The sequence below is a fragment of the Eleutherodactylus coqui genome, chromosome 9 (assembly GCF_035609145.1).
Source record: "Eleutherodactylus coqui strain aEleCoq1 chromosome 9, aEleCoq1.hap1, whole genome shotgun sequence".
NCBI lineage: Eukaryota > Metazoa > Chordata > Amphibia > Anura > Eleutherodactylidae > Eleutherodactylus > Eleutherodactylus coqui.
In genome coordinates, this window is record NC_089845.1 from 36,904,699 (window position 1) to 36,932,260 (window position 27,562).

The following is a 27,562-nucleotide window of genomic DNA, read 5'->3' on the forward strand; positions in this document are numbered from 1 at the left end:
AAAGATGGCGGAATGTCCTTTTTTTTTTATTTTACTCCACTTCAGTACATTATATGGTACTTTAAATAGCACCATTGAAAAATACAACTCGTCCCGCAAAAAACAAGCCCTCATACAGCGACGTCGATGGATAAATAAAGGAGTTACGATTTTTTTAAAGGCAAGGGGAAAAAACGAAAATGGGAAAAAAAAGGGGTCGCGTCATGAAGGGGTTAAAGGGAATCCGTCACCCACTTGTAGCCCTGTGAGCTGAGTTTATGGACTGACAGTAGGTGACCGCTGAGTCCGGAGATTTAAGTGTTATACTTACCTTCCTTGATGTTACCGCTAAAAGCCGACGATTAATGCACTGAGTGGCGTGCTAAGTAGTCCGCATGTTCTAATTTCATAACAGGCGGACAACTAGCAGCGCTGTTCAATGCACTGAGCGGTGGCTTCCAGCGCTGACACCGGGGCAACGACGGGGTGGTAAGTATAACACTTACATCCCTGGACTCAGCGGGTCACCAACTGTCAGGGCTGATGGAATAGCCATGTATAAGCGCTATAAATCAAAGTCCTATAAATTAAAATCCTGCAGCTTTGCTTGATTTTGCAAAAAGTGCAGCATTTCCAAGTGGTTTCATGGTAATGGTGATAAAAGCCTGAAACGTGACTGCAAACATCTCGTGAACCTAAAGGGAGCTGCGGGCATAGAGGTTATTTACACCCTTTAAGATCATTAGTAGAAGTATAAATCTGTATGCATTGAGCGCCCCCTAGTGGTGCCTCCAAGCATTTAGTGTTTCCTGGGTTCTAGAAGGTCATCCGATGACCAAAATGTAATTTACTTTGTTAGATCACCCGAAGCAGAACACATTTCCGCTTGGATGAATATAGGAGAATTGCTCCTGTGTGTAGAGGCTGCAGATACAGATTCCTGGCAGAACAGAAATGTGTTCAATGCTGGTGAGAAAAAGTTTTGTCTACGGCAGGAGCAACTCAGCAGCCGGTGTACAAAAAGATCTGGGTGGTGGGACTGAGCGTGTGACCAAATGTTCTCAAACGTGAGGTGGGAATCAGGAAGCCCTGACGTGGACCCGGCCATGTGCACAGAACTTTAGGGGGTCTTCACACATATTGCAATTGTCCACAATATGCAGCAGAATACGCCGCCATGGAAATATTCATCACCATCTGCATGTCTATCATATGGATTTAGACATAATCCGTATTACAATTCTGTATGTTAGGAGGGCAGAGTTTGGTGCTAACTTTTCTCCAAGACAGCATATTTCACTGTATGTTGCGGACAATTCTAGTACATGTTAAAGCACCCTTACAAGCGTTCTATTAACCCTGACACAGGCTCCCATGATTACCAAATGACACCATGTGATTGTGTCGTGGGGGGGCTTGGTAGACAGAAGGAGCCGCCTAAGACCCCATTTACGCTGACAGATGATTGCTCAAACGGCAGTTTGAGTGACAGTTTTGAGCGATCATCTTTGCATACCTTATAGTAGCTAAGCAGCTACTATAGAGTTATGCGGTCAGAGAGGGACACGTATGCGGCCACTAATAGAACAATACAGCTGTTTTGCACAAGCAAACAGCTGTATTGTTCTGCACACTTACAGCCCGTGCCCCGCTGTGAATTCACAGCAGGACTCAGGCACAGAGAATCTTATCAGTAGACGGCTTTGAGCGATTCTCCTGTCTAAATGGGTTATTACTCTATCAGGCTATTTAAATAAAGCTATCCGTACTGACAGCACCATAAATGGTTAGAATGCCAGGATCAATGTTAACTTCAATCCCGGCTGCTGCAGGCAGGCATCAGCTTCCGAGCCACTCCATGCCCTGCTACCTGGCATCCGCCGTACATACAGAGTGAATGTTGGGAAGGGCGCTCAGAAAAATAATGAAAGTGGAAAAAAATTCTCCTTTCAAAATGTTTCCTTAACGAAAAAAAAAGAAAAAAAACTGCATATATTTGGCTTCAGCACAACTACAACAGTAACTACCGTATGAGTACTACAGACTAATATGTTTAATCTTACACAGTGAATGTTATCAAAAAGACCTCCGAGTACCCCTAGAGTAAAGGTAACACCTCATCTATACCACATTAAAGACCATAAAACCAAAGCCCCATGAGATATGCTTATGAGCTGCAAGTAGGTGACCCGCTGTTTTCAGGGGTCTAAGTGTTATACTTACCAACCCCCCCCCCCCCCCCCGGTGTCAGCGCTGAAAGGCGCCGATCAGTGTGATGAGCGGCGCTGCTGAGTAGTCCTCCTCTTCTAATTTTATAATGGACTACTTACATCCCCGGACTCAGCGGGTCACCTACTTGCAGCTTATAAACTTAGCACATAGGACTAAATGTAGCTGACAGAGTCCCTTTAAGTGATATGTGCCCCAAAATGGTGTAATTAAAAAATACAATTTATCCAATCAAAAACCCTCTCATACAATCACATAAACGGGAAAATGAGAACGCTAAGGCATTGTTACGTTTTTAAAGGAGTTATCCGGTCTTTTAAAATTGATGGCCTATTCTTGCCACCACCACAAATGTGGTGCCCCCAACCTGCTCCCCTGTTATTCTGTCAAGTGTATTAGTTGAAGGGGTTCTTCAATAATAAAATCATTGGTGGCAGCGGGGAGATGAACTATGCAGTATAAAACCACACATGCTCTCTTCCCCGCTGCCACGCCGTTTCCCGCTGCCACACTTTTCCCCACTGCTGCTTTGGTCTTCTGTCCACTTCGGTGGCAGCGGTCACCTGGGTTGTCTGCCAATGTGGCCCCTGCAGCTAATAGGAGGCCCGATAGGGACTTCTTCAGTGACATCCCATAAACCTGCAGGGATTCTACATTATAAAGGAGAGAGCAGACACTGTAGATGGTCCGGTACAGGTGGGTATAGACCAGTACGGCGCCACCCCCAACAAGCTCCATTACAAGTGGATCTTCAAAGTATGTTAATTCTGAAGCTCTGCAGGGTTTCAGAATTGAAAATACATGTGAAGAGTGTGCATACCTGTACCGGGCTCATGGTGTCTGTGGTTTGGGCAGCATTAACCTGCTGAACGATACAGAAGTGAACTGTTGGCTCTATTGGCTACCATCCCCCTGACCTACCCCAGAATACCAAGAAAGGAGGCACTGTCCTAGATCACCACCATTTGTGACAGTCGTTCCTCCCCTAGCTTAGACTTCCAGGGAAATTTTAATTAGTAGGAAATTTGATTTATATATATTTTCCTAGTTTTTGTTTTCTAAACCCGGGGTGGGTGCTATAGTCCGCAAAATACATGTATAAGAAATTTATGTATAAGATGCATTCTCTGACCGCCAGGGAAATGTCTATTTCATAACGTAGGTAAATAGGAGCGCAGGGCAGGCTCAGGCTTCTAGCATTAATCCCCTTATTGGTCAGACTTCTAGCATTAGTCCCCTTATTGGTCAGACTTCCAGCATTGGTCCCCTTATTGCTCAGACTTTTAGCATTAGTCCCCTTATTGCTCAGACGTTTAGCATTAGTCCCCTTATTGGTCAGACTTCTAGCATTGGTCCCCTTATTGCTCAGACTTCTAGCATTAGTCTCTATATTGGACAGACATCTTGCATTACTCTCCTTATTGGTCAGACTTCTAGCATTAGTCTCCTTATTGGTCAGACTTCCAGCATTAGTCCCCTTATTGGTCAGACTTCCAGCATTGGTCCCCTTATTGCTCAGACTTTTAGCATTAGTCCCCTTATTGCTCAGACGTTTAGCATTAGTCCCCTTATTGGTCAGACTTCTAGCATTGGTCCCCTTATTGGTCAGACTTCTAGCATTAGTCTCTATATTGGACAGACATCTTGCATTACTCTCCTTATTGGTCAGACTTCTAGCATTAGTCCCCTTATTGGTCAGACTTCTAGCATTAGTCCCCTTATTGGTCAGACTTCCAGCATTGGTCCCCTTATTGCTCAGACTTTTGCATTAGTCCCCTTATTGCTCAGACGTTTAGCATTAGTCCCCTTATTGGTCAGACTTCTAGCATTGGTCCCCTTATTGGTCAGACTTCTAGCATTAGTCTCTATATTGGACAGACATCTTGCATTACTCTCCTTATTGGTCAGACTTCTAGCATTAGTCCCCTTATTGGTCAGACTTCCAGCATTAGTCCCCTTATTGGTCAGACTTCCAGCATTAGTCTCCTTATTGGTCAGACTTCCAGCATTAGTCCCCTTATTGGTCAGACTTCCAGCATTAGTCCCCTTATTGGTCAGACTTCCAGCATTAGTCCCCTTATTGGTCAGACTTCCAGCATTAGTCCCCTTATTGGTCAGACTTCCAGCATTAGTCCCCTTATTGCTCAGACTTCCAGCATTAGTCCCCTTATTGGTCAGACTTCCAGCATTAGTCCCCTTATTGCTCAGACTTCCAGCATTAGTCCCCTTATTGCTCAGACTTCCAGCATTAGTCCCCTTATTGCTCAAACTTTTAGCACTAGTCCCCTTATTGGTCAGACTTCCAGCATTAGTCCCCTTATTGGTCAGACTTCTAGCATTAGTCCCCTTATTGCTCAGACTTCCAGCATTAGTCCCCTTATTACTCAGACTTCCAGCAGTAGTCCCCTTATTGCTCCGACTTCCATCATTAGTCCCCTTATTGCTCCGACTTCCAGCATTAGTCCCCTTATTGGTCAGACTTCCAGCATTAGTCCCCTTATTGGTCAGACTTCTAGCATTAGTCCCCTTATTGCTCAGACTTCCAGCATTAGTCCCCTTATTGCTCAGACTTCCAGCATTAGTCCCCTTATTGCTCAGACTTCCAGCATTAGTCCCCTTATTGGTCAGACTTCCAGCATTAGTCCCCTTATTGCTCAGACTTCCAGCATTAGTCCCCTTATTGGTCAGACTTCCAGCATTAGTCCCTTTATTGGTCAGACTTCCAGCATTAGTCCCCTTATTGGTCAGACTTCCAGCATTAGTCCCCTTATTGGTCAGACTTCCAGCATTAGTCCCCTTATTGGTCAGACTTCCAGCATTAGTCCCCTTATTGCTCAGACTTCCAGCATTAGTCCCCTTATTGCTCAGACTTCCAGCATTAGTCCCCTTATTGCTCAGACTTCCAGCATTAGTCCCCTTATTGCTCAGACTTCCAGCATTAGTCCCCTTATTGCTCAGACTTCCAGCATTAGTCCCCTTATTGCTCAGACTTTTAGCATTAGTCCCCTTATTGCTCAGACTTCCAGCATTAGTCCCCTTATTGGTCACATTAGTCCCCTTATTGCTCAGACTTCCATCATTAGTCCCCTTATTGCTCAGACTTCCAGCATTAGTCCCCTTATTGGTCAGACTTCCAGCATTAGTCCCCTTATTGGTCACATTAGTCCCCTTATTGCTCAGACTTCCATCATTAGTCCCCTTATTGCTCAGACTTCCAGCATTAGACACCATACATTTTAAAGGTTTTTGGTTATTTTTTATTTTAAGTGTATCCCTATAAACTGTTCTACCTGTACTAACGACTCCCACCACTCCACCCCCTTTTTGAGTACGTAGTCCCAAGTCACTGTCTACAATATCTTCCCCTCCATCTCTTTGGTTGTCCACCCCCCCCAGTCCTAGTTTAAACACTCCTCCAACCCTCTCACCAGCTTTCTGGTGTGCCATGTGGTACAGGTAGTATTTCAGAAAATGCTATTGTTATGGAAAGAATGGTATTCTGGGATTCATCTCCTGTCTGTCATAAAGTATGATACCTGTAGATTAACGGACATTGATATTCCGTCTGATATTGTCCAGGCCACATTCCTTAGGACTCATTGGCTCCTGCTCACACCTGAATACGGGCTCTGATCCCCTCATCCTCCCTCCTCTTTGTTCATTGTCCATTCCCTTCCTGCTGTAAGCAGACCGCGAGGCTCTGAGAGGGAACACTGGGTTAGATCAAAGGAGAAATTCATAACTGAACTTATAGTTTATCTGAGAGATTTAGCACAAAACTAATCATCAAAATCATATCTTCAGATTTGGGAGACGACCCTGAATTCAATGAATTCACATTCCGCCATTCCAGGAACATGCCGGATCATGTATCTGATGAGCTAACAATCTTCTGTACATCATGTTTGGTATCTACGAGTAGATGAATTAATGATATAAAATCTTGCAGCCATCGTTTTCCTCCTGCAGTGCCTCCTGGGAAAAATATGGCCGAAATACTGAATTGTATTTTCATCTTGTACATAGATTCAGCCAGCCTCCCTCTGATGTAATGGGGATATGTTAGAGATGGGGTTCAGGGAGCCTTTACGAATCTTTGGGGTACAAACAGGATTGTCAGATTGTAGAGGACGGTACAGGGAACTGTCTATCAACCAGTGTGTCTACGGGGAAACCAGCTTCACACAGTTCTACTCCATAGGAACTGGTATTTCTATTTTCTATAACTGTCTTGTATCTATATTGTATGTATTTTCCCCTTTTTTATATTACCCTTTTTTATATACCTTTTTGGAAGCATTGCTACTAGAGATGAGCGAACGTACTCGGTAAGGGCGATTTCGCAATCGAGCACCGCGATTTTCGAGTACTTCACTACTCGGGTGAAAAGTACTCGGGTGCGCCAGGGGGTGGGGGGGGGGGCGCGGCGGAGCGGGGGGTAGCAGCGGGGAACAGGGGGGAGCCCTCTCTCTCTCCCTCTCCCCCCCACTCCTCGCCGCGCCCCCTCCTGCCCCCCGGCGCACCCGAGTACTTTTCACCCGAGTAGTGAAGTACTCGAAAATCGCGGTGCTCAATTGCGAAATCGCGCTTACCGAGTACGTTCGCTCATCTCTAATTGCTACCCGTTAGAATTAAGCCTTTATTAGTCTGTCCTTGAAGCTCTATAAACAACTCACAGCCCCTGATCAGCGTGGCAATTTGGGCTACTGGAGAGCCAAAGAGGTTTGTATCTAGTCAGTGAGCGGAACCTAGGTGGCTCACCTGCCTTGTAGTAAAAAGGTCAATGGTGGCAGTGAAGTGTTTTAGGATGTGCAAGACTATGTCTGGTTGTGATTTAGGCTCCATCTTGCAATGACTGAAGGATCTGGGGGAGTCGGGAATAAGTCAACCCTGTGGTCTCCCCCTTCATCATGTTTCCTGAGCCTTGGTTATCCATGACAACTGCTTCGGATGCCCTTGCCTTAAGCTCACAGCCTCGGTCCCTGAGATAATTTTGTCACTGGTGCAAATGTGCACCATAACTTCTGGGTCCTCACCAGTCCCTCACAGTCATCTGTCAACACAAGCTACGACATTTCGAACTCAAGCACTAGCAAGATAAGACACAATCTGAAGATCTTGGTCTTTTTGACAGATTGCCCTGTTTGTTCCTCTTACAATTGAGTCCTCCACTACTAGGAACTGTTTGGCCTGCCCTACGCTCTTATTTCCCTACTTTATAGAACAGACATTTCCCTGGCTGTCAGAGAATACATCTTGCTGCAGCCATGCTGACCCTGAATTGGTATTCCCCTCATCCATGAACTTTGCAAACTTGTGTCAATGTACCAGATCACGACTAACCTCCATGGCACTCCTCCCTCCATCCCACCTTCTGTCAACCAGTTAGCTGTCTTATCAACCTGCTGCTTTATGGTATCCCCCCTTCCCTATATCTGCCACAGCAAGTGGGCTTCCAAACATGCTACATACACCCTCAAACAGCTGTTCAAGGACCGCATACGTGGCACATGATGTACACTGGATGGCATTGCCAGTCATGGAGCACATTCTAATTAATGAAATTAAAGTCATAAACAATAAATACAAGTGAAACCATATGTAACCAACCAAAGGCATAAAAAAAGAAAGGCGAGAGGATAAACACAAGAGGGAACAAGAGATCTGCCTATTTCACTGTGCCATGCGCGCTGTCCTATACAAGTCTATGGGAGAGCGTGCGCACAACACTGCGAAGAGTTGGACTTTCAGTGCCATGCATGATCTTCAATGGCGGACACCATGAGAACCAGGGAGTATAAAAAATACATCACCTGGCTCCTTGTCATGTCCCCTATCTTAGTTTATGGTGCTAAGGGGATGTAATAGGTTCCCTTTAAATTCTATGGGATTATAGAGGAAAGAAACCATAGAGGAATTCTCTAGAGATGCCAGAGAATAGTGCATATTGCAAGCAATCCAAATATCCTCGTAAAGCGCATAGGGACCAAAAACTTAGTGGAGGGAAGGTGGAGTTGCAGAATCATAAAAAGGAATTAGGATGCATCAAAGCAGTCTACAACTTCTACGTTTCAGTCCATTTAGTATAGGCATGATGAGCAGCTCAAGATGGAGCGCGCCTGAGGTGCTGCCCGGTAATACTGAAAGATATAAGGACAGCAGGTCCCCTCTGTGTCCTCCCCGCCAGCGTAAGAGTGTGGGATTCTAGAACGCTCGTTATTCCAGATATATTACAAGATACTTGATTGCAACGACCTCGGACAGGGGGACCCTGACAGGTAGCATTTCAAAATGGTCATCTTCACTACTAAAATAATATAGTGGGGCCGCCATGTAGTTAAGGTGGATTCTAGCTTGTGGAAGACGATGGCGAAGTTATGAGAATAAAGTGTACAGTACGAATTGGTAATATATATAAACCCCCCAATATTTAATGCCGTTGTCTTTCTACTGGTAGTGGAAATTGTGCCGGAATAGCTTTAAAGTGGTCCCGGAACGTTTACAGGTAATGCATTATATCCAGAGAGCCAACCATACTCCTGTAATGTAGCATGCACTTTAGGTAAGGTAGAGCGCAACTTACTAAATGTAAGCAAAACGTCACCTACAAAACGGGAAAACTTGAATTCTTGATCCCTAGCCATATTCCCTCTAATCTCAGGGTGCTGATGTATCTTGGGGGCTTGGGGTTCTATGCATAAGACAAAGAGGAGAGGGGACAAGGACAATCTTGTCTGGGCCTTTAGAGATAGAGAAGGTGTTAGGGTCAGATTATACGAGCGAACGATGTCAGAGTTCGGTCATGCAGCCTGTTTATACCAGCAGATACATTGTTGGCTCGTTCAAGGGATGAATCATTCAGTTGTTCACATTCGCTGTAGACGTGAATGAGAACGATTAAAGGATCGGTATTTAAACCAATTGATAAGTGAATGAGCCAACGATGATCTTTAGTCTTGCATAAAACAAACGATGAACGAAAAGCGAACGATTTATCATTTGGTTGTTGGCTGCGTTTAGATTGAACGAATTATCATTCACTTTTGCTCTTTTGAACGATTCTTTAAACAATAATCGTTCCGTGTAAAAGGGCCTTTAGAGGGAGAGTGAGGAAGCTTCACTGCAGAGTAAAAGGACCCGAGATGCTATATGGCCGAAGTGTCTGAAACATGAAAGGCCAACCTAGGCAGTCAAAAGCTTCTTCTGCGTTAAGGTCCGATCAATTGTTAACCACATCAACCAAGTCAGTAATAATGTGGTGAGTATTATAACACCCTGTATAAGGCTGCATTCACACGACCGTATATCGGCTGGGTTTTCACGCCGAGCCGATATACGGTGTCCTCATCTGCAGGGGGGAGGATGGAAGAGTCGGGAGCAGGAACTGAGCTCGCGCCTCCTCTCCGCCCCTCTGCACTATTTGCAATCAAAGGAGGCAGGAGGGGGGGGGGCTAAATTCCGCGAATTAGCCCCGCCCCCGTCCCACCTCTCCCCATTGCAAATGGTGCAATGGGGCAGAGAGGAGGCAGAGAGGGGGCAGGAGCTCAGTTCCTGCTCCTGGCTCTTCCAGCCTCCCCCCCTTGCAGATGAGGACGACGTATATCGGCTCGGCCTGAAAACCGTGCCGATATACGTTTGTGTGAATGCACCCTTAAGGGGACAAAGTTGTGGATTAGTGATGGGACCCAAACATTTAGCCTGTTATCAGGTTGTTTATACGCGTACTGGCCATCAGTATTGATGAAATAGGTCGGTAGCTTGAGCAATCCTGCAGATCCTTTCCTGGTTTGTGGATCAAGGTAATATTAGAATGGAGTGTAGAAGAAGAGATAATGGAACTGTTTAAGAAAGAGTCAAGTAGAAGTAGAAATCTAGGAAGAAGATCTGCTCGATAGGTTTTAGAGTATAAATATGTGAACCCGTACGGGCCTGGAGATTTGCCGTTCTTAAGAACAAACAACTTCCTCTGAGATCAGAGCAAATGTATTCTTATGTTTTAATCATTAATGTGTTAAAATTGGATTTAGTCATTGTCTAGTAATATTCTACATTTTCTTAATTTCAGGGATGAAGAGGCTCAAATAAAGAAACAGACTATGCTTGGTATGAAAGGAAGCAGAGAGGTTCCTCCATCGAATAGTTCAGGTGAATCGCCAGCACTACTGAAGCAACATCTGACATGGGGAAAACATGAGAAGGAAGATATGAAGATGAAGTGTCATACAGCCAAGACTGATTCTTTTTTGCAGGAGGAAAGCTATTTACCTAAGCATTTTTCTAGCATGCAGAATCACTGTAACACCAGCGGTGGATGGACTATAAAGAATCCTGTTGGGTCTAGGTCAGGGCACCAGTTGATCAACTCATTCTCAAGTAGATCGGGGAGGCCCTTTTACAACATGGACCAAAGCCATCCTGGAGTGCACCTAACAGGTCGGCCCCATCGTGGAGGTGTTGAGAATTTCCAGGCATATCATGGTCTGCAGCAGCATTCTGCAGACTCTTACCCTGCTGAGAATATAAAAATGGAAAATGCTTTTGTAACTCCAGATGTCTTATATGACTCAGGTTTGCCTTTAAACATCCCCATCAAAACTGAAAATGACTCTGATTCCGAGGGGAGGTCTGAACCTTACCCAAGGCCCCATGTCCACAGCTGGGTGAATGACAGTAACGTCCTGAAGAGAACTTTGATGGATTTCCAAGAAGGGCTTCATCTTAAGACTGAATCGGGCCACAGTGAGCAAACGTCATGCCTGAAACCAAAGCATCATATGCATTCTACTCATAGAGGACATTGTTTTGTTCCGGCTGCACACATGAACCATATAAACACAAGTCGGCCTTTTAAAGGTCTATACAATAAGGATCCGACTCCTTTTTATCCTCAGAAGTGCAACTACCTAGACAGCGTTCTGAACCAACAGGGGGTAGATTGTTTAAATAGTCCACTTTATGCAATAGATGATAAGAATCAGTGTGACCAACCCTATAAGCTACAATGTGATTTCAAAACTCATAATATTGTACAGAATATCAAGCGGGAGCCTCTGGACTCACCTCCGTGGGTCCAGAGTGACCAGGATTCGGTGCCAGCACTTTACCAAAAAAACACACTGATGGGTTTTTTACCTGGCCAAATGCCCCATAATGCAGCTGAATTTGCATACATTCAATAAGTTTTGCATTTGGTATTTGAATTTTAGATAAAAAATAATATATTGCACTATTTCAACATAAGGTCTCTTTTTATAATTTAAGCTTACACTGTTGTAAAGTGCGATCAGTGTAAAAAAGCCTTATGGACTGGGCAGACCTTTTCGGAACTGCTTAGTTACCACTAATGATGATTTAAAAAAAAAAATGTTGCTTCTGTGGAAAACGATTTTCTAAGATGTTGACACATTTTCTATGTTTTATAACGCCTCGGAATACGTGGCATTCCCTCCAAGGGGTGTTTTTATTAAGTCTTTTTGTGGAATGAAGGATGACAGTGTTAACAATTTGAGATACACTGATTTTTGCCTTGACGAATATTGGACTGAATGTATTTGATTGGCACCTTAACGATCGGAAGACTGACAGCCGTAAGCCACCGATCGTTCTGCTCTAGATCGCTCTACACCCGGATAAGTTGCTTTACCTAGTTCTATTTTTTTTTTTGTTAAACGGACATATTTATAGAATTGTCAGACATTTATTTCCTATAGTAAGTACGTTCATTTCACGGATTCTGAGCTGAAAGTGGGAAATGTGGCCATGAAGAGTAAAACAATAAAATAAGTATTATGTTTGCTTTATGACTTGAATATTGGTTACTGACGAGTATGGTGGCCCTTCTAAACTGTAGGTGTGCGTGCGTACGAGTATTTACACTCCTTTTCCGCTTCAGATGCCAGGAGGGGTTAATAGAGATGAGCGAGCATACTTGCTAAGGCTAACTACTCGAGCGAGTAGTGCCTTAGCCGAGTATCCTCCCGCTCGTCTCTAAACATTCGGCTGCCGGCGCGGGTGACAGGTGAGTTGTGGCGGTGAGCAGAGGGGAGCAGGGGGGAGAGAGAGAGATCTCCCCTCCGCTCCTCCCCGCTTTCCCCTGCCGCTCCCCGCCCCCCTCCGGCCCCGAATCTTTAGAGACGAGCGGGGAGATACTCGGCTAGCTTAGCTTTAGCGAGTATACTCGCTCATCTCTAGTGGTTAATGTTTATTGGAACTCATTCTTCCCTCTGTCTGCACAATATTGTCCATTCAACCCATTGCAACGTAAGCACTCTATGCTTAAAGGGAATCTGTCACCTACTCTTAGTCCGATGAGCTAAGCTTATGGGCTGACAGTAGGTGACCCGCTGAGTCCGGGGATGTAAGTGATATACTTACCTCCCCCATTGTTTCCCATGCAAGCACTGCAATCCACTCCTCAATATGTTGAGCATCCATTTTCAATGCTTACACCACTGGAAAGACACTTATACCCCCGGACTCCACGCTCACCTACTTTCCGACCATAAGCATAGCTAATAGGGCCAAAAGTAGATGAGTCTTTTTGACCGTTGTCAAGATGCTTTTATGCCTTTTTCTCTAGACATGTGAGGAGATTTTAGCCAACATGCTCAATCCTATCTTGTTCAGACTCCAGCACTAGATTCAACAATGCTCCAAGCTAAATATGTCCAATCAAGGCCACCACAAACATGTCAATCGCCTTGTGAAAGACAGGAATACGTGGAGTACACTGATCTATAGAGTGACCGATGGTCGGATGTGACTGAACGGATAATCATCATCATCATCATCATCAAATATGTCCAGACATGTTAGATGAATATCATCTAAATCTGCCAATTTCGGTGCCACTGGGTGACTATCTAATGCGTATGGGGATCACCCAAGAGCAGATGTTGGGACATCCCCATACACATTACATAGAGTATCACCGAAATTGGCAAATTTGTACTCAAGGAAGATAAGCCACGTTAGAGGGGTCTGGCAGGGGTTTTCACAAGTCATATAATGGCGGAAATAGTACTGTATTATTCCTCATGTACATACATGGAAGGGTATTCTGAAAAGTTAGGCACACTTTAGAGACCAACTAAACTTTTTTTTTCCCATAAATCAATAGCACAAGTGAAAATAAGAAACTTGTAATATCTTCTTAAAGAAGAATACCTGTTTCTGCAGTTATCAGCACTCACCATTCACTTTGAATGCACTGATTGAATCCATACACAGATGTCCATACAGAAAGAGAAAGGGAAGAGCGGACGCTCAACGGACAGCCAAGGTCCACAAGTATATTACATCACAATAAATAGGATGAAGAAACCCATTGTGGGGTCAGTAACAACCGAACCAAACCCTGTAGACCCAACACTGCACAGACGACACCCAGGAGCAGTACAGCTTTATTAAGGAGATGTATAAAATATTAACCATAAAGGCCTAACGTGTTTCGGGGTGGCAAAGTTCCCCTTCCTCAGGAGAGAACAACATGGCATGCAGTCCAGCTTACTTATATGTAGACATTTCCCTACAATTTCCAAAAATATGAAAAAATCCAGGAAGGACTTGTACTTCTCCTTCTTGCTGGAGACACTTCTTGCTTTGGCTCAAAAAATTCCCAAAACACTTCAGCTTTAAAAAAAAACAAACTGTGAAAAACCAGCGTAGGAGCAAGGAAGTAGTGAGGCTAACTGATACGCTGAGTCAGTGGTTCCGCTCCTGTCCATTGTTTGAATGGCCCATTAGACTGTTGTAAAGTATCTCTCTGCAGCAAATGCAAGATGGCCGACCCCGTAGTCATGTGCAGACTATAGAATGAAAAAAAAAAGAAATCTGAAAATAAAAACATATTAAAAAACTGTTCTATGCTTCACTATCAGGTTTAATTAGTAAGATACGTATAGGCCATACATTCCCTTTGTATTGTAAACTGTACATTCCAGCATCTTCGTGGCACCCAACTCTCGTCATCTCTCTCTACTCAAGACTCTCATCCTTAAGTGTTTTTCCAGGGATTCTAGAAGTCTCCCAACAGCTTCTTCCAGTCCGCAGGCCGAGTATCACATCAAGCAGTTTCATCGTAGCGTTTCATGGTTTTCATGACCACACTTCATGACATCTTCAAAGTTCTTGAAATATCAGGACTGACTGAGCTTCTTGTCTTAACCTAGTGCTTTTCATCTGTTGGTTCAGTGGTTCTTGCCACAATGTGGACTAGGACAGTAGTTGAATAGGGCTAAGCACTGTATGGGACTGAGTACCAACCCAACCTCTGTATAACACAGCTGATGGCCAAAAACTCCTTAAAAATGCAGTAAAATCCACAAATTAAAGCCTCCCTCACACAGGCGCACCGGAAAGCGCAATTTACTTTAACCTTTGGCCGTAGCCAACAGCGAAGTTTAGCATACATCATAATGGATGAGGTGCGCTAAACAGCAAAAATGGAACAGACTGCTCGAAAATCGAAGGGGCTGGAAGGTGCTGCGATCGAGCGTCTGTCTGAGAGGCTCCATAGAAAACAATGGGAGTGTTATACCACGATTAGCGTGGCGCTGAAAGCACCACACTAATTGCAGTAAGCAACGTCTGTGTGAGGGAGGCCCAAATCTTGACCAGATGTACCTGTTCATTGAAAACCATTCCAGGTGACGATGAGTGAGAGAATGCCAAGAGTGTGCAAAGCTGTCCAAGCAAAAGGGGCGACTGTGAGGTATCTAATATGTAAAACATATTCTGGTTGATGTAACACTTTCTTTATTTACTACTTAACTCCATAGGTGTCATTCGTGGTTTTCATGTCTTTAATAGAGATGAGCGAATATACTCGTTTCGAGTAATTACTCGATCGAGCATCGCGATTTTCCAGTACTTCCGTACTCGGGTGAAAAGATTCGGGGGGGGGGGGGGGGCGCCTCTGGCGCCCCCCAAATCTTTTCACCTGAGTACGGAATTACTCGAAAATCGCGGCGCTCGGGCGAAAAAGGGGCGTGGCCGAGTAGGTTCGCTCATCTCTAGTCCTTAACCCTTTCCAATCCACTGTCTGACGTCTAAAGACATTATGATTTAAGGCTGTACACCTCCGATGTTGGAAGACGTCTGTCGGGGTTCTCTTACTGTATATTGCCAGCCTCTCTGCTGTCGGAGCCTATCCAACGTGTAACCTTACGCAGTACTGGCTTTAGCCAGCAGATAGCGCTGTTTTATAACAGCAGAAAAAGAGTAAGCCCCCTAGGAAAACCAGGATACAAATTGGATTGGAAAGGGTTAATATGAATCTACAATATAGAAAACAAAAGCATGATGTACAGTGGATATGAGGTCTCCACACCCCTGTTATAAGGCCAGGTTTTTGTCATGTTGAAAAATAAGACCATGATGAATCATTTCAGAATTATTTCCACTCTTTCCATTATCTAATGGAAAACAAACTGAAATCTTTTAGGGTGGTAAATAAATCTGCACACCCTTAAACTAATGCCTTGCTGATGGACCCCTTGACTTTATGACGGCATTCAGTCTTTTTGGGTCGGTGTCTATCAGCATGGCATCTTGACTTGGCAATCTTTGCCCATTCTTCCTTGCAGAAGTACACCAAATCTGTCAGATTAGAGGGCATGTCGTGTGTAGCGCCCTCTTCAGGTCACTAAAAGATCTTCAATGGGGTTTAGGTCTGGGCTCTGGCTGGGTCATTCCAAAACTCTGATCTTCTTCTGGTGAAGCCATCCTCTTGGTGATTTGTTGGTCTGCTTTGGGTCGTAGTTGTGCTGAAAGGGGAAATTCCTCTTCATCTTTTTAGCAGAGGCCTGAAGGTTTTGTGCCAACATGGACTGATATTTGGGACGGTTCATAATTCCCTCCCCCTTGACTAAAGCCCCAGTTCCAGTAGCAGAACAGCCCCCCACATAACGCCGCCCCCTCCATCCTCAGTGCGGGTCTGGGGGTCTTCTGGTGATGGCGGTGTTGGCTTCACACCAAACATACCTTTTGAGATTCTGGCCCACAAGTTCTCCCTCGGTCTCATCAGACAGAACACAATCTTCACGGACTTCTGGCAGATGGGATGGAGGTTTTGGTAAAACATGGCCGGTTTGGATGTTCTTGTTTGGAAAAGTCTTCAGTCTTGTCCCCTACCCCACAGCCCGGACATATGAAGAATAGAGGAGAATACACAACCAGTTCTTGCCAGGAACTCCTGCAGCTCCTTTATTATTGCTGTCGGACTCTTAGCCTCCCGAAACAATTTTCTTCTGGTCTTTTCATCAATTTTTGAGGGCCATCCAGTACTTGGTAATATTACTGTTATACCAAATGTAATCCCCTTCTTGCTGACTGTCTCCCTTGTGCCTCATGGTACATGTAATGCCTTGGAGATGTTTTGGCCTCCTTCTCCTGACTGACACCTTCCAACAATCAGATCCCTGTGATGTTCTGTAAGATCTTTACCGACCAACTAAGAAAATGTCATGAAAATCCTCCTAGAGGAGCTGAACTTTATATGAGGGTAGCAGAATCCCTGTAAATAATGGCAGCGGAGTGCTGACTACTATCTATAAGGAGGTTACATGTGATTGGCTAATTCAGAACACAACCACACCCCCAAATATAAGAGGGGGTGAACACTTATACAACCACAGTATTTTGGTTTTCTTATTTTTCTTTTTCCACCTGAATGACTTCAGTTTGTTTTTCAGTGGCATTGTACAGATAACGGGTCACACAAGGGGGGGGGGGGGGGGAGAAATCGGAAATTATTCATCTTTGTTGGATTTTTTAATGTGACAAAAACTTGGCATTTCACAGGGGTGTGTAGACTTTTTATATCCGCTGTTTGTCCTAACTGCTACTGGATATAAATTGGCGAGCGTATAATACAAATAAAATGACTAACACGCAATATTTTGCCTTGAGGCCCATACGGCAAACCACAGCACACTATTACAGACGTCTCTTTGGTGTAACCACAGTATGCATACACTCACCGCACCCCTGGAAGTACTGTCCAAATAACCAAAAAAGTCCTTGATAGAGCGTCAATATTCACCGTACTAATACTAATCAGCTGTCGAGGCTTAAGGGGAATATTACTTAACCACCACTCTAGTAGCTGAATAATTGGGCATAGTGTCTTCGGTACTCATAGACGCCTCTGCCATTCATACAGATATTCGGTACTCATAGACGCCTCTGCCATTCATACAGATATTGTGTCCCAGCTATGAAAGGGAACCCGTCACGTCCCAACAGAACCATAGACTAAGTTACGGTGCTGTTAGGGAAGGTGACAGGGAGCCGGGGGATGTATTTTTTATAGTCCCTGGTTCCCGCGGTGTCCCCTTCTGAAGTCTCTGTGCTGTACCGAACATCCGACTCTTTTCACAGTACCATGCCCGCACCCTTCCATAGACTTGTACGGGACATCGCTATTTGTCTAGTTGTGTATGTGTTCACTGCTGGCCTAGTCTGCTGAGATTTGTAGTGCTATCAGCATACGTTCACCAAACTTTCAGTAAAAGTTTGTGCGCCAAATACAGATTTCAATCCACAGCATGAACACAGTATTAATCCACAATACAAATGTAGCCAGATTTCTAATCTAGTCCACACCATAGGATTAGTAGGGTGGTGGCTATTATATAGCTGATGTTTATACCATCATAGATGCTAGATCGACCTCCGGAGAACAGGCAGTTAGTAATATTCCACATGCCAGATACTTTCGAGGTTTAGCCTTCTCCTCGGTGGCCGTTAATTTTGGGAATCTTTCACAGCAGTATCCAACACCCGACCTGGATCTCATATGGCGATCACTGCTGCAGAATCTCTGCATAAGGGTTTTTTCCCACGAGCGTATATCGGCCGTCCATTTCACAGCCGGCCAATATGCGATGTGATCTGATGCCTTGGATTCCAATGCATCAGATCACATGGCCGTATTCCTGAAACGTAAAAGCACCCGGCCGGCCAATATAGCGCCAGCGTTTATACGTCGGGCCTAAAAGATTGTCCTGGAAATATCTTTTGGGCCGGAATACGTCGGCCACTGCATGGGCTCCTATGGGAGCCCATGGCATCGACCGCAGGTGGAAGATCAGCAGCGTGGCTGCTAAACACCCTCCCTCTGCTCTCCTCCCTCCGTGCAGGCTTACTTCTGCTCTCCTCCCCGCTTGTTCTTTGCAATGGGAGGGACAGTACAGGGGCGGAGCTAAGCGACACCCCCTCCCATTCCTGGATGCAGACAAGGGGCGGAGCTAAGCTCCCGTCCTCTCCCTACGCCTTGTCCTAAGCCATCAATGGGAGGAGGCGGGACGGGACGGTGCTTACCTCTGCACCCTCCCATTGCAAAGAACGAGCGGGTAGGAGAGCAGAGGTGAACCTGTGAGAGGGAGGGAGGGAAAAGGGGCAACGGCACGGTGACCTCGGCGTATATGAGCTGGGGCCCATGCCATGTGAACGGCTGCACAAATATTAGATTTGTGTGCCCGTTCACAAGCTACTACGCCCCAGATGGTAGCGTATATTGGCCGGTCGTGAAAACGCCGGTTGATATACGCTCGTGGGAAAGAAGCCTAACACTGAAAGTATTATATCTATATACTCTATGACAACTTGAAGGTTAACTCATCGGATCACCATCTTTCCTCCACCAGATGGACAGTCGTACACCAGTAAACCACCTCCAGGCCAGAAGTTTGGTACAAAAGTAGGAAATCTGTCCTTTAGTGTGGTAAATCAACAGCAATCATAGCCCAATCTTCACACTATTGTTAAGGCCCACTTACACAGAGCAATGATTGCTCAAAGATCGCTCAAACGACAGTTTGAGTGACAGCTTTGAGTGATCATTTTGCATAAACTGATGTGGCCACAAGAGGGCACTGTGCATATCTACCCTGGATACCATAAAACTTTCACATCCTTATCAGTGGACTAATTAAGTATTTACTCATCGTGTTATTATTTTAAGTGCACATTAATCACACCATGTCTGTGCCTTGTCATATATATTATGCTTCTTTAGATATGTTCTGTTATGCCTGAGAAAGAACCCTGCCAGGTTGGAAAGCTCGCTATGACATCATGTACTTTTATTACCCATTAAAAGGTATCGTATCTACAAGATTACTTGGTTTCTCTCACTGAGAAGACATTCTGTTGGTTGGAGCATTGCACAACATATGGAAGAGTGAGGCTGGGTTCACACAGGGCGGATTTGCCACGAAAATTCTGTCCAGAATTTCGCTGCGACAAATCCACCTGTGGCCACTAATTGTCATAAATCTTGTCCACGCCGGACGGCCAATCCATCGCGGCAAAGCCGGAGCAGATTTCCCGGCCGCAGCATGTCAATTTTTTTTCTTCAGTTGCAGCCGCAGCAGAAAAGCATGCGGTCAAGCCACTCCAAAACCCGCGTCTTTGAAGCAGCGCGTTCCTGGAGGAAATCTCACGATTTTTCACTGCGGCCAAACTGCGAGACTTACGGCGGGATTCCGCCCTGTGGGAACACAACCTTAAGGTTGTGTCTCTCCTGCCCCGGATGTTCTCACATCTTTACTAAAATTAGCATCTTTGGATTGTGGTCCTACGTGACGTTACATCACAGCCCTCTCCTGAAGGGTCTGGATTGTGGTCCCACATGACGTTACATCACAGCCCTCTCCTGAAGGGTCTGGATTGTGGTCCCATGTGACGTTACATCACAGCCCTCTCCTGAGGGGTCTGGACTGTGGTCCCGCGTGACGTTACATCACAGCCCTCTCCTGAGGGGTCTGGACTGTGGTCCCGTGTGACGTTACATCACAGCCCTCTCCTGAAGGGTCTGGACTGTGGTCCCGCGTGACGTTACATCACAGCCCTCTCCTGAAGGGTCTGGACTGTGGTCCCGCATGAAGTTACATCACAGCCCTCTCCTGAAGGGTCTGGATTGTGGTCCCGCGAGAGGTTACATCACAGCCCTCACCTGAGGGGTCTGGACTGTGGTCCCACGTGACATTACATCACAGCCCTCTCCTGAGGGGTCTGGATTGTGGTCCCACGTGACATTACATCACAGTCCTCTACTGAGGGGTCTGGATTGTGGTCCCACATGACGTTACATCACCGCCGTCTCCGGAGGGGTCTGGGTGGTGGTCCCACATGATGTAACATCACAGCCCTCTCCTGAGGGGTCTGGAATGTGGTCCCACGTGACATTACATCACAGCCCTCTACTGAGGGGTCTGGACTGTGGTCCCGCGTGACGTTACATCACAGCCCTCTCCTGAAGGGTCTGGACTGTGGTCCCGCGTGACGTTACATCACAGCCCTCTCCTGAAGGGTCTGGACTGTGGTCCCGCATGAAGTTACATCACAGCCCTCTCCTGAAGGGTCTGGACTGTGGTCCCGCATGACGTTACATCACAGCCCTCTCCTGAAGGGTCTGGATTGTGGTCCCGCGTGACGTTACATCACAGCCCTCTCCTGAAGGGTCTGGATTGTGGTCCTGCGTGACGTTACATCACAGCCCTCTCCTGAGGGGTCTGGACTGTGGTCCCGCGTGACATTACATCACAGCCCTCTACTGAGGGGTCTGGACTGTGGTCCCGCGTGACATTACATCACAGCCCTCTCCTGAAGGGTCTGGACTGTGGTCCCGCGTGACGTTACATCACAGCCCTCTCCTGAAGGGTCTGGACTGTGGTCCCGCATGAAGTTACATCACAGCCCTCTCCTGAAGGGTCTGGACTGTGGTCCCGCATGATGTTACATCACAGCCCTCTCCTGAAGGGTCTGGATTGTGGTCCCGCGTGACGTTACATCACAGCCCTCTCCTGAAGGGTCTGGATTGTGGTCCTGCGTGACGTTACATCACAGCCCTCTCCTGAGGGGTCTGGACTGTGGTCCCGCGTGACATTACATCACAGCCCTCTACTGAGGGGTCTGGACTGTGGTCCCGCGTGACGTTACATCACAGCCCTCTCCTGAAGGGTCTGGACTGTGGTCCCGCGTGACGTTACATCACAGCCCTCTCCTGAAGGGTCTGGACTGTGGTCCCGCATGAAGTTACATCACAGCCCTCTCCTGAAGGGTCTGGACTGTGGTCCCACGTGACGTTACATCACAGCCCTCTCCTGAGGGGTCTGGATTGTGGTCCCGCGTGACGTTACATCACAGCCCTCTCCTGAGGGGTCTGGATTGTGGTCCCACGTGACATTACATCACAGCCCTCTCCTGAGGGTTCTGGATTGTGGTCCCACGTGACGTTACATCACAGCCCTCTCCTGAAGGGTCTGGACTGTGGTCCCGCGTGACATTACATCACCGTCCTCTCCCGAGGGGTCTGGATTGTGGTCCCACGTGATGTTACATCACAGCCCTCTCCTGAGGGGTCTGGATTGTGGTCCCACGTGACATTACATCACAGCCCTCTCCTGAAGGGTCTGGATTGTGGTCCCGCGTGACGTTACATCACCGCCCTCTCCCGAGGGGTCTGGATTGTGGTCCCACGTGACGTTACATCACAGCCCTCTCCTGAGGGGTCTGGATTGTGGTCCCGCGTGACGTTACATCACAGCCCTCTCCCGAAGGGTCTGAATTATGGTCCCACGTGACGTAACATCACCGCCCTCTCCTGAGGGGTCTGGATTGTGGTCCCACGTGACGTTATATCACCGCCCTCCCCTGAGGAGTCTGGACTGTGGTCCCGCGTGACGTTACATCACAACCCTCTCCTGAGGGGTCTGGATTGTGGTCCCACGTGACGTAACATCACCGCCCTCTTCTGAGGGGTCTGGATTGTGGTCCCACGTGACGTAACATCACCACCCTCTCCTGAGAGGTCTGGATTGTGGTCCCACGTGACGTTACATCACAGCCCTCTCCTGAGGGGTCTGGACTGTGGTCCCACGTGAAGTTACATCTCAACCCTCTTCTGAGGGGTCTGGATTGTGGTCCCACGTGATGTTACATCACCGCCCTCCCCTGAGGGGTCTGGATTGTGGTCCCGCATGACGTTACATCACCGCCCTCTTCTGAGGGGTCTGGATTGTGGTCCCACGTGATGTTACATCTCAACCCTCTCCTGAGGGGTCTGGATTGTGGTCCCACGTGATGTTACATCACCGCCCTCTCCTGAGGGGTCTAGATTGTGGTCCCGCATGACGTTACATCACCGCCCTCTCCTGAGGGGTCTGGATTGTGGTCCCACGTGACGTTACATCACCGCCCTCTCCTGAGGGGTCTGGACTGTGGTCCCACGTGACGTTACATCACAGCCCTCTCCTGAGGGGTCTGGACTGTGGTCCCACGTGAAGTTACATCTCAACCCTCTCCTGAGGGGTCTGGATTGTGGTCCCACGTTATGTTACATCACCGCCCTCCCCTGAGGGGTCTGGATTGTGGTCCCACGTGACGTAACATCACCGCCCTCTTCTGAGGGGTCTGGATTGTGGTCCCACGTGACGTAACATCACCACCCTCTCCTGAGAGGTCTGGATTGTGGTCCCACGTGACGTTACATCACAGCCCTCTCCTGAGGGGTCTGGACTGTGGTCCCACGTGAAGTTACATCTCAACCCTCTTCTGAGGGGTCTGGATTGTGGTCCCACGTGATGTTACATCACCGCCCTCCCCTGAGGGGTCTGGATTGTGGTCCCGCATGACGTTACATCACCGCCCTCTTCTGAGGGGTCTGGATTGTGGTCCCACGTGATGTTACATCTCAACCCTCTCCTGAGGGGTCTGGATTGTGGTCCCACGTGATGTTACATCACCGCCCTCTCCTGAGGGGTCTAGATTGTGGTCCCGCATGACGTTACATCACCGCCCTCTCCTGAGGGGTCTGGACTGTGGTCCCACGTGACGTTACATCACAGCCCTCTCCTGAGGGGTCTGGACTGTGGTTCCACGTGAAGTTACATCTCAACCCTCTCCTGAGGGGTCTGGATTGTGGTCCCACGTTATGTTACATCACCGCCCTCCCCTGAGGGGTCTGGATTGTGGTCTCGCATGACGTTACATCACCGCCCTCTCCTGAGGGGTCTGGATTGTGGTCCCACGTGATGTTACATCTCAACCCTCTCCTGAGGGGTCTGGACTGTGGTCCCGCGTGACGTTACATCACCGCCCTCTCCTGAGTGGTCTGGACTGTGGTCCCACGTGACGTTACATCACCGCCCTCTCCTGAGGGGTCTGGATTGTGGTCCCACGTGACGTTACATCACAGCCCTCTCCTGAGGGGTCTGGATTGTGGTCCCGCATAACGTTACATCACAGCCCTCTCCTGAGGGGTCTGGACTGTGGTCCCACGTGACGTTACATCACCGCCCTCTCCTGAGGGGTCTGGATTGCGCTCTTGACTATGTGTGATATTTTGTGAACACTTATGGGTATGTGACTGCTGGAGTGAGTGGGGACTGGGGGGTGGCAGCGGAGGCCTGCAGTAGGTAAGTGGACCTTGAGACATTATCTCCTGAGTGGCTGCTGTGATTTGTATTGCTCCTACTGAAACCCCTTTCTAGTCCTCCAGTAACTGTAATGGAAATCTGCACCTTGTATGAAATCCATTCGGGAGAACGACCGTGCTGCTTCCTGATGCAGAACCGCCCCAGTGAGAAGGCCTAAATCTGTAGGTGGATCAGTGGCTGCCTAATAACTGCCCCAGACGGCACCGCTCTCCTCCTGTCATCTGGCTTGGGCTCCTATATTACCGGTGAGCAGGCATGTTTGTCACGGGCACGTGGTTACCACTATAGTGACAATCCTCTCCGCTGGTTTGATATCTGACATTGTACGACTGGTATATTTAAGAGCATGCGGACGGCGCGCCCGACCCAAGAGGCGAATCTGTTAATGCCGGGCCCCATGGGAAGTTAGGGCCCCCTGCATGTGGCACAAGTCCCTTGTATGTGGTTAGTAAATGTAACCGTTGTATTCAGATTATCTCATTATCTGTAGGAGGAGCCGACTGTTGTCCGAGGGGTCCGCGGCTCTCCGGCGTCTCATTCATCTGTTGTCCGAGGGGTCCGCGGCTCTCCTGCATCTCATTCATCTGTTGTCCGAGGGGTCTGCGTTTCATTCATCTGTTGTCTGAGGGGTCCGCGGCTCTCCTGCATCTCATTCATCTGTTGTCTGAGGGGTCCGCGGCTCTCCTGCGTCTCATTCATCTGTTGTCTGAGGGGTCTACATCTCATTCATCTGTTGTCCGAGGGGTCCACGGTCCTCCTGCGTCTCATTCATCTGTTGTCTGAGGGGTCCGCGGCTCTCCTGCATCTCATTCATCTGTTGTCTGAGGGGTCCGCGGCTCTCCTGCGTCTCATTCATCTGTTGTCTGAGGGGTCTACATCTCATTCATCTGTTGTCCGAGGGGTCCACGGTCCTCCTGCGTCTCATTCATCTGTTGTCTGAGGGGTCTACATCTCATTCATCTGTTGTCCGAGGCTCTCCTGCGTCTCATTCATCTGTTGTCTGAGGGGTCCGCGGCTCTCCTGCGTCTCATTCATCTGTTGTCTGAGGGGTCCGCGGCTCTCCTGCATCTCATTCATCTGTTGTCCGAGGGGTCTACGGTCCTCCTGCGTCTCATTCATCTGTTGTCTGAGGGGTCTACATCTCATTCATCTGTTGTCCGAGGCTCTCCTGCGTCTCATTCATCTGTTGTCTGAGGGGTCCGCGGCTCTCCTGCGTCTCATTCATCTGTTGTCTGAGGGGTCCGCGGCTCTCCTGCGTCTCATTCATCTGTTGTCTGAGGGGTCCGCGGCTCTCCTGCGTCTCATTCATCTGTTGTCTGCGGCACTTAGCTGCAGGTTTTGGAGCGGCTTGCCCGCATGCTTTTCTGTTGTGGCCGTCGCTCCCATAGAGGAGAGCGCGACTGCAAGGGGAAAAAATAAATAAACATGTTACGGCTGGGGAATCGGCGCCGTCCCCTGCCATGACGGATTGGCCGTCCCATGGGGAGGAGATTTTTGACAAGTCTGGTTCACATGGCTGGCTAATCCTGGGATTAACGGCCGCAGCAGGATTCCATGCAGAATTTCCACGGCAAATCCGCCATGTGAACCCAGCCTAATAGTAACCAGCGCAGGTCTCCCACAGCAACGGGCAGCGGTGACCCCGCCGTGACCACAGGGGGCAGCGCAGCACATCAGCACCCAGTGAGGTCACAGGTGTGCCCACATGAAACTGTGTAGCTCATTTATATATATATATATATATATGTATATATATGTATATATATGTATGTATGTATGTATGTATGTATGTATGTATGTATGTATGTGCAGACCCACCCAGCAGAATAGAGCGCGCTGGCCGATTACACAACTCCAACCCGCTAGTGTGAGCGGAGCCGTGTGAAGCAACGTAATCGGTCACCGCGGATCACAGACCCACAGAATACGCCAGTCCCGTACGCCAGCTGAGACTATACGCCAGCCATCATCGGGATATCCCGGCAGTCCCCGCCGGCCGCCTCTTATATCCCGTACGGCCTAACGTCACCCGCTGACCCCACACTTCCACCAATCACAGCAGGTGTGACTGAGCGGCGGCTGAGACGAGCACGCTGATTGGCCGGAGCTCCGTCAGGACGCCGTGGCTTCCGGTAGTGACCGTCACACGACTGAGCTCCGCAGCGCCGGGTAGGTGTTGTGTTACAGCGGCAGACGAGCAGCGCTGTCATAGGGGCACGGCCAGTACTGATGGCGCCGATGTGTGGTCATCCTGTACCGCTGCGGGCCGCGGTGCTCAGCGGCACTCAAGGGGTTAAACGGCCGGGATCAGCACTGTTGTCCCCGGAGTCCGCCTGTCACAGGATATGTCCCTCCTCGTCATCCGTCCCCGCTACGCCTTAACCCCTTAGTGCCGGGCCAGTCTCCTAAACCCCTTAGTGCCGGGGGCCCCTGTTGGCTCGTTAACCCCTTAGTGCCGGGGCGCGTGAGCGCCTTAACCCCTTAGTGCCAGGGGCCCCTCCTGTTGGCTTGTTAACCCCTTAGTGCCGTGCCAGTTTAACCCCTTAGTGCGGGGGCCCCTGTTGGCTCGTTAACCCCATAGTGCCGGACCAGTCATCTCCTTAACCCCTTAGTGCCTGGGCTTGTTAACCCCTTAGTGCCGGGCCCGTGGGCTCCTTAATGCCCACTGCTCCTCAGTCCTCCTCACCGCTGCCCCCTCTCCCTTCCGTTGCCCGCGGTCAGAGGGTCGTTGTCTGCGGGACAAGTTGTGTTTTTTAAGGGCATCATTTTGGGTCCATTTCATGTATAATTGTTATTATTTGTTTGGGGGGGAATACATTCTGCTTTTTGTTTTTTGGATGTAACTTTTACGGTGTTCTGTGCAGAGTAAGTCATGTGACCGCGTTCTCCGGTGGGTTTTTTGTATGTTTTCCTATTTTTCTACACAAAGCCTCTTCTTTTTCTCTGCAGGACGACTTCTTGTCTTCATTCATCCAATTTTTGGGAAACATTTTGATTGTTTTTTTTTTTTTTTATTGCATTTTTATTTCTAGAAGTCAGACTAATAAAATCTGTGATTCTGGCGCGTTTCTTCTTCGCCGTGCGGTATGATCCGCCCCGTCTGCCGGCCGCTGCCATTATGGCAATACTACCTTAGTCACACTTACAGTATTTTTCCCTCTCTGCCTCTAACGCCCGCTGATGTTTCTCAGTTCCCGCTGTGTTCGGCTCTGCAGGAGGAGTTGTACTTTTTAGCGCTATCGTTTGTTGATCCGTTTCTGGAGCGGCGAGAGACAAAATGTAGTTTTTTGGTTTTTTTACTTCCATGACGTTTGGGTTATATTCTGACCGTTTTCTCTCTTGTCTTCTACATATGGAGATGCCAGATTTGTGGTGTTTTTTTCATACCGTGTTTCCCTGAAAATAATACCCTGTCTCACATTCATGTTTGTCCCAAAAGAGGCACAGGGTCTTATTATCAGAGGAGGTCTTATACTTACGTGGCAGGCGCCGTCCGGGTCCATCTTGCTGCTCTCTGGAGTTTCGGCACACTTGCTTGCAGTCCTCAGCCGCTGACAGGAGATTGCTGTCTGGTAACAGGGCTCATAAACCCCGCCTCCAGCAAGCAATGGCTCTGATTGGTCCTTTGAGTGCTGCGGCTCAGCCAATCACAGCCATCGCATTGGTTCATCAAGTGCTGCATTGATTGGTTCTTGAGCATCGTCACTGAGCCAATCAATGCAGCACTTGATGAACCAATGCGATGGCTGTGATTGGTTCTTTGAGTGCTGCGGCTTAGCCAATGAGAGCCATCGCTTGCTGGAGGCGGGGTTTATGAACCCTGTTACCAGGCAGCAATCTTATGTCGGCGGCTGAGGACTGCAAGCAAGTGTGCCGGAATTCAAGAGAGCAGCGGAAGGGACCTGGACAGT

General features: G+C 47.9%; 2 protein-coding genes across 2 annotated transcripts in view; both read left to right on the forward strand.

Moving 5' to 3' along the window:
- Positions 1-12,008, forward strand: part of AHRR (aryl hydrocarbon receptor repressor) — a 277,305-nt gene extending 265,297 nt beyond the window's left edge. The window contains exon 11 of the mRNA XM_066579246.1: positions 10,274-12,008. Coding sequence (XP_066435343.1) covers positions 10,274-11,387 — 1,114 coding nt within the window. The 3' untranslated portion in view covers positions 11,388-12,008. The remainder of the gene's footprint in view (positions 1-10,273) is intronic.
- A 13,736-nt stretch (positions 12,009-25,744) lies between these two features.
- EXOC3 (exocyst complex component 3) overlaps positions 25,745-27,562 on the forward strand; it is a 33,280-nt gene continuing 31,462 nt past the window's right edge. Inside the window, exon 1 of the mRNA XM_066579247.1 lies at positions 25,745-25,820. The gene's annotated coding sequence lies outside the window, so the exon portion shown is untranslated. The remainder of the gene's footprint in view (positions 25,821-27,562) is intronic.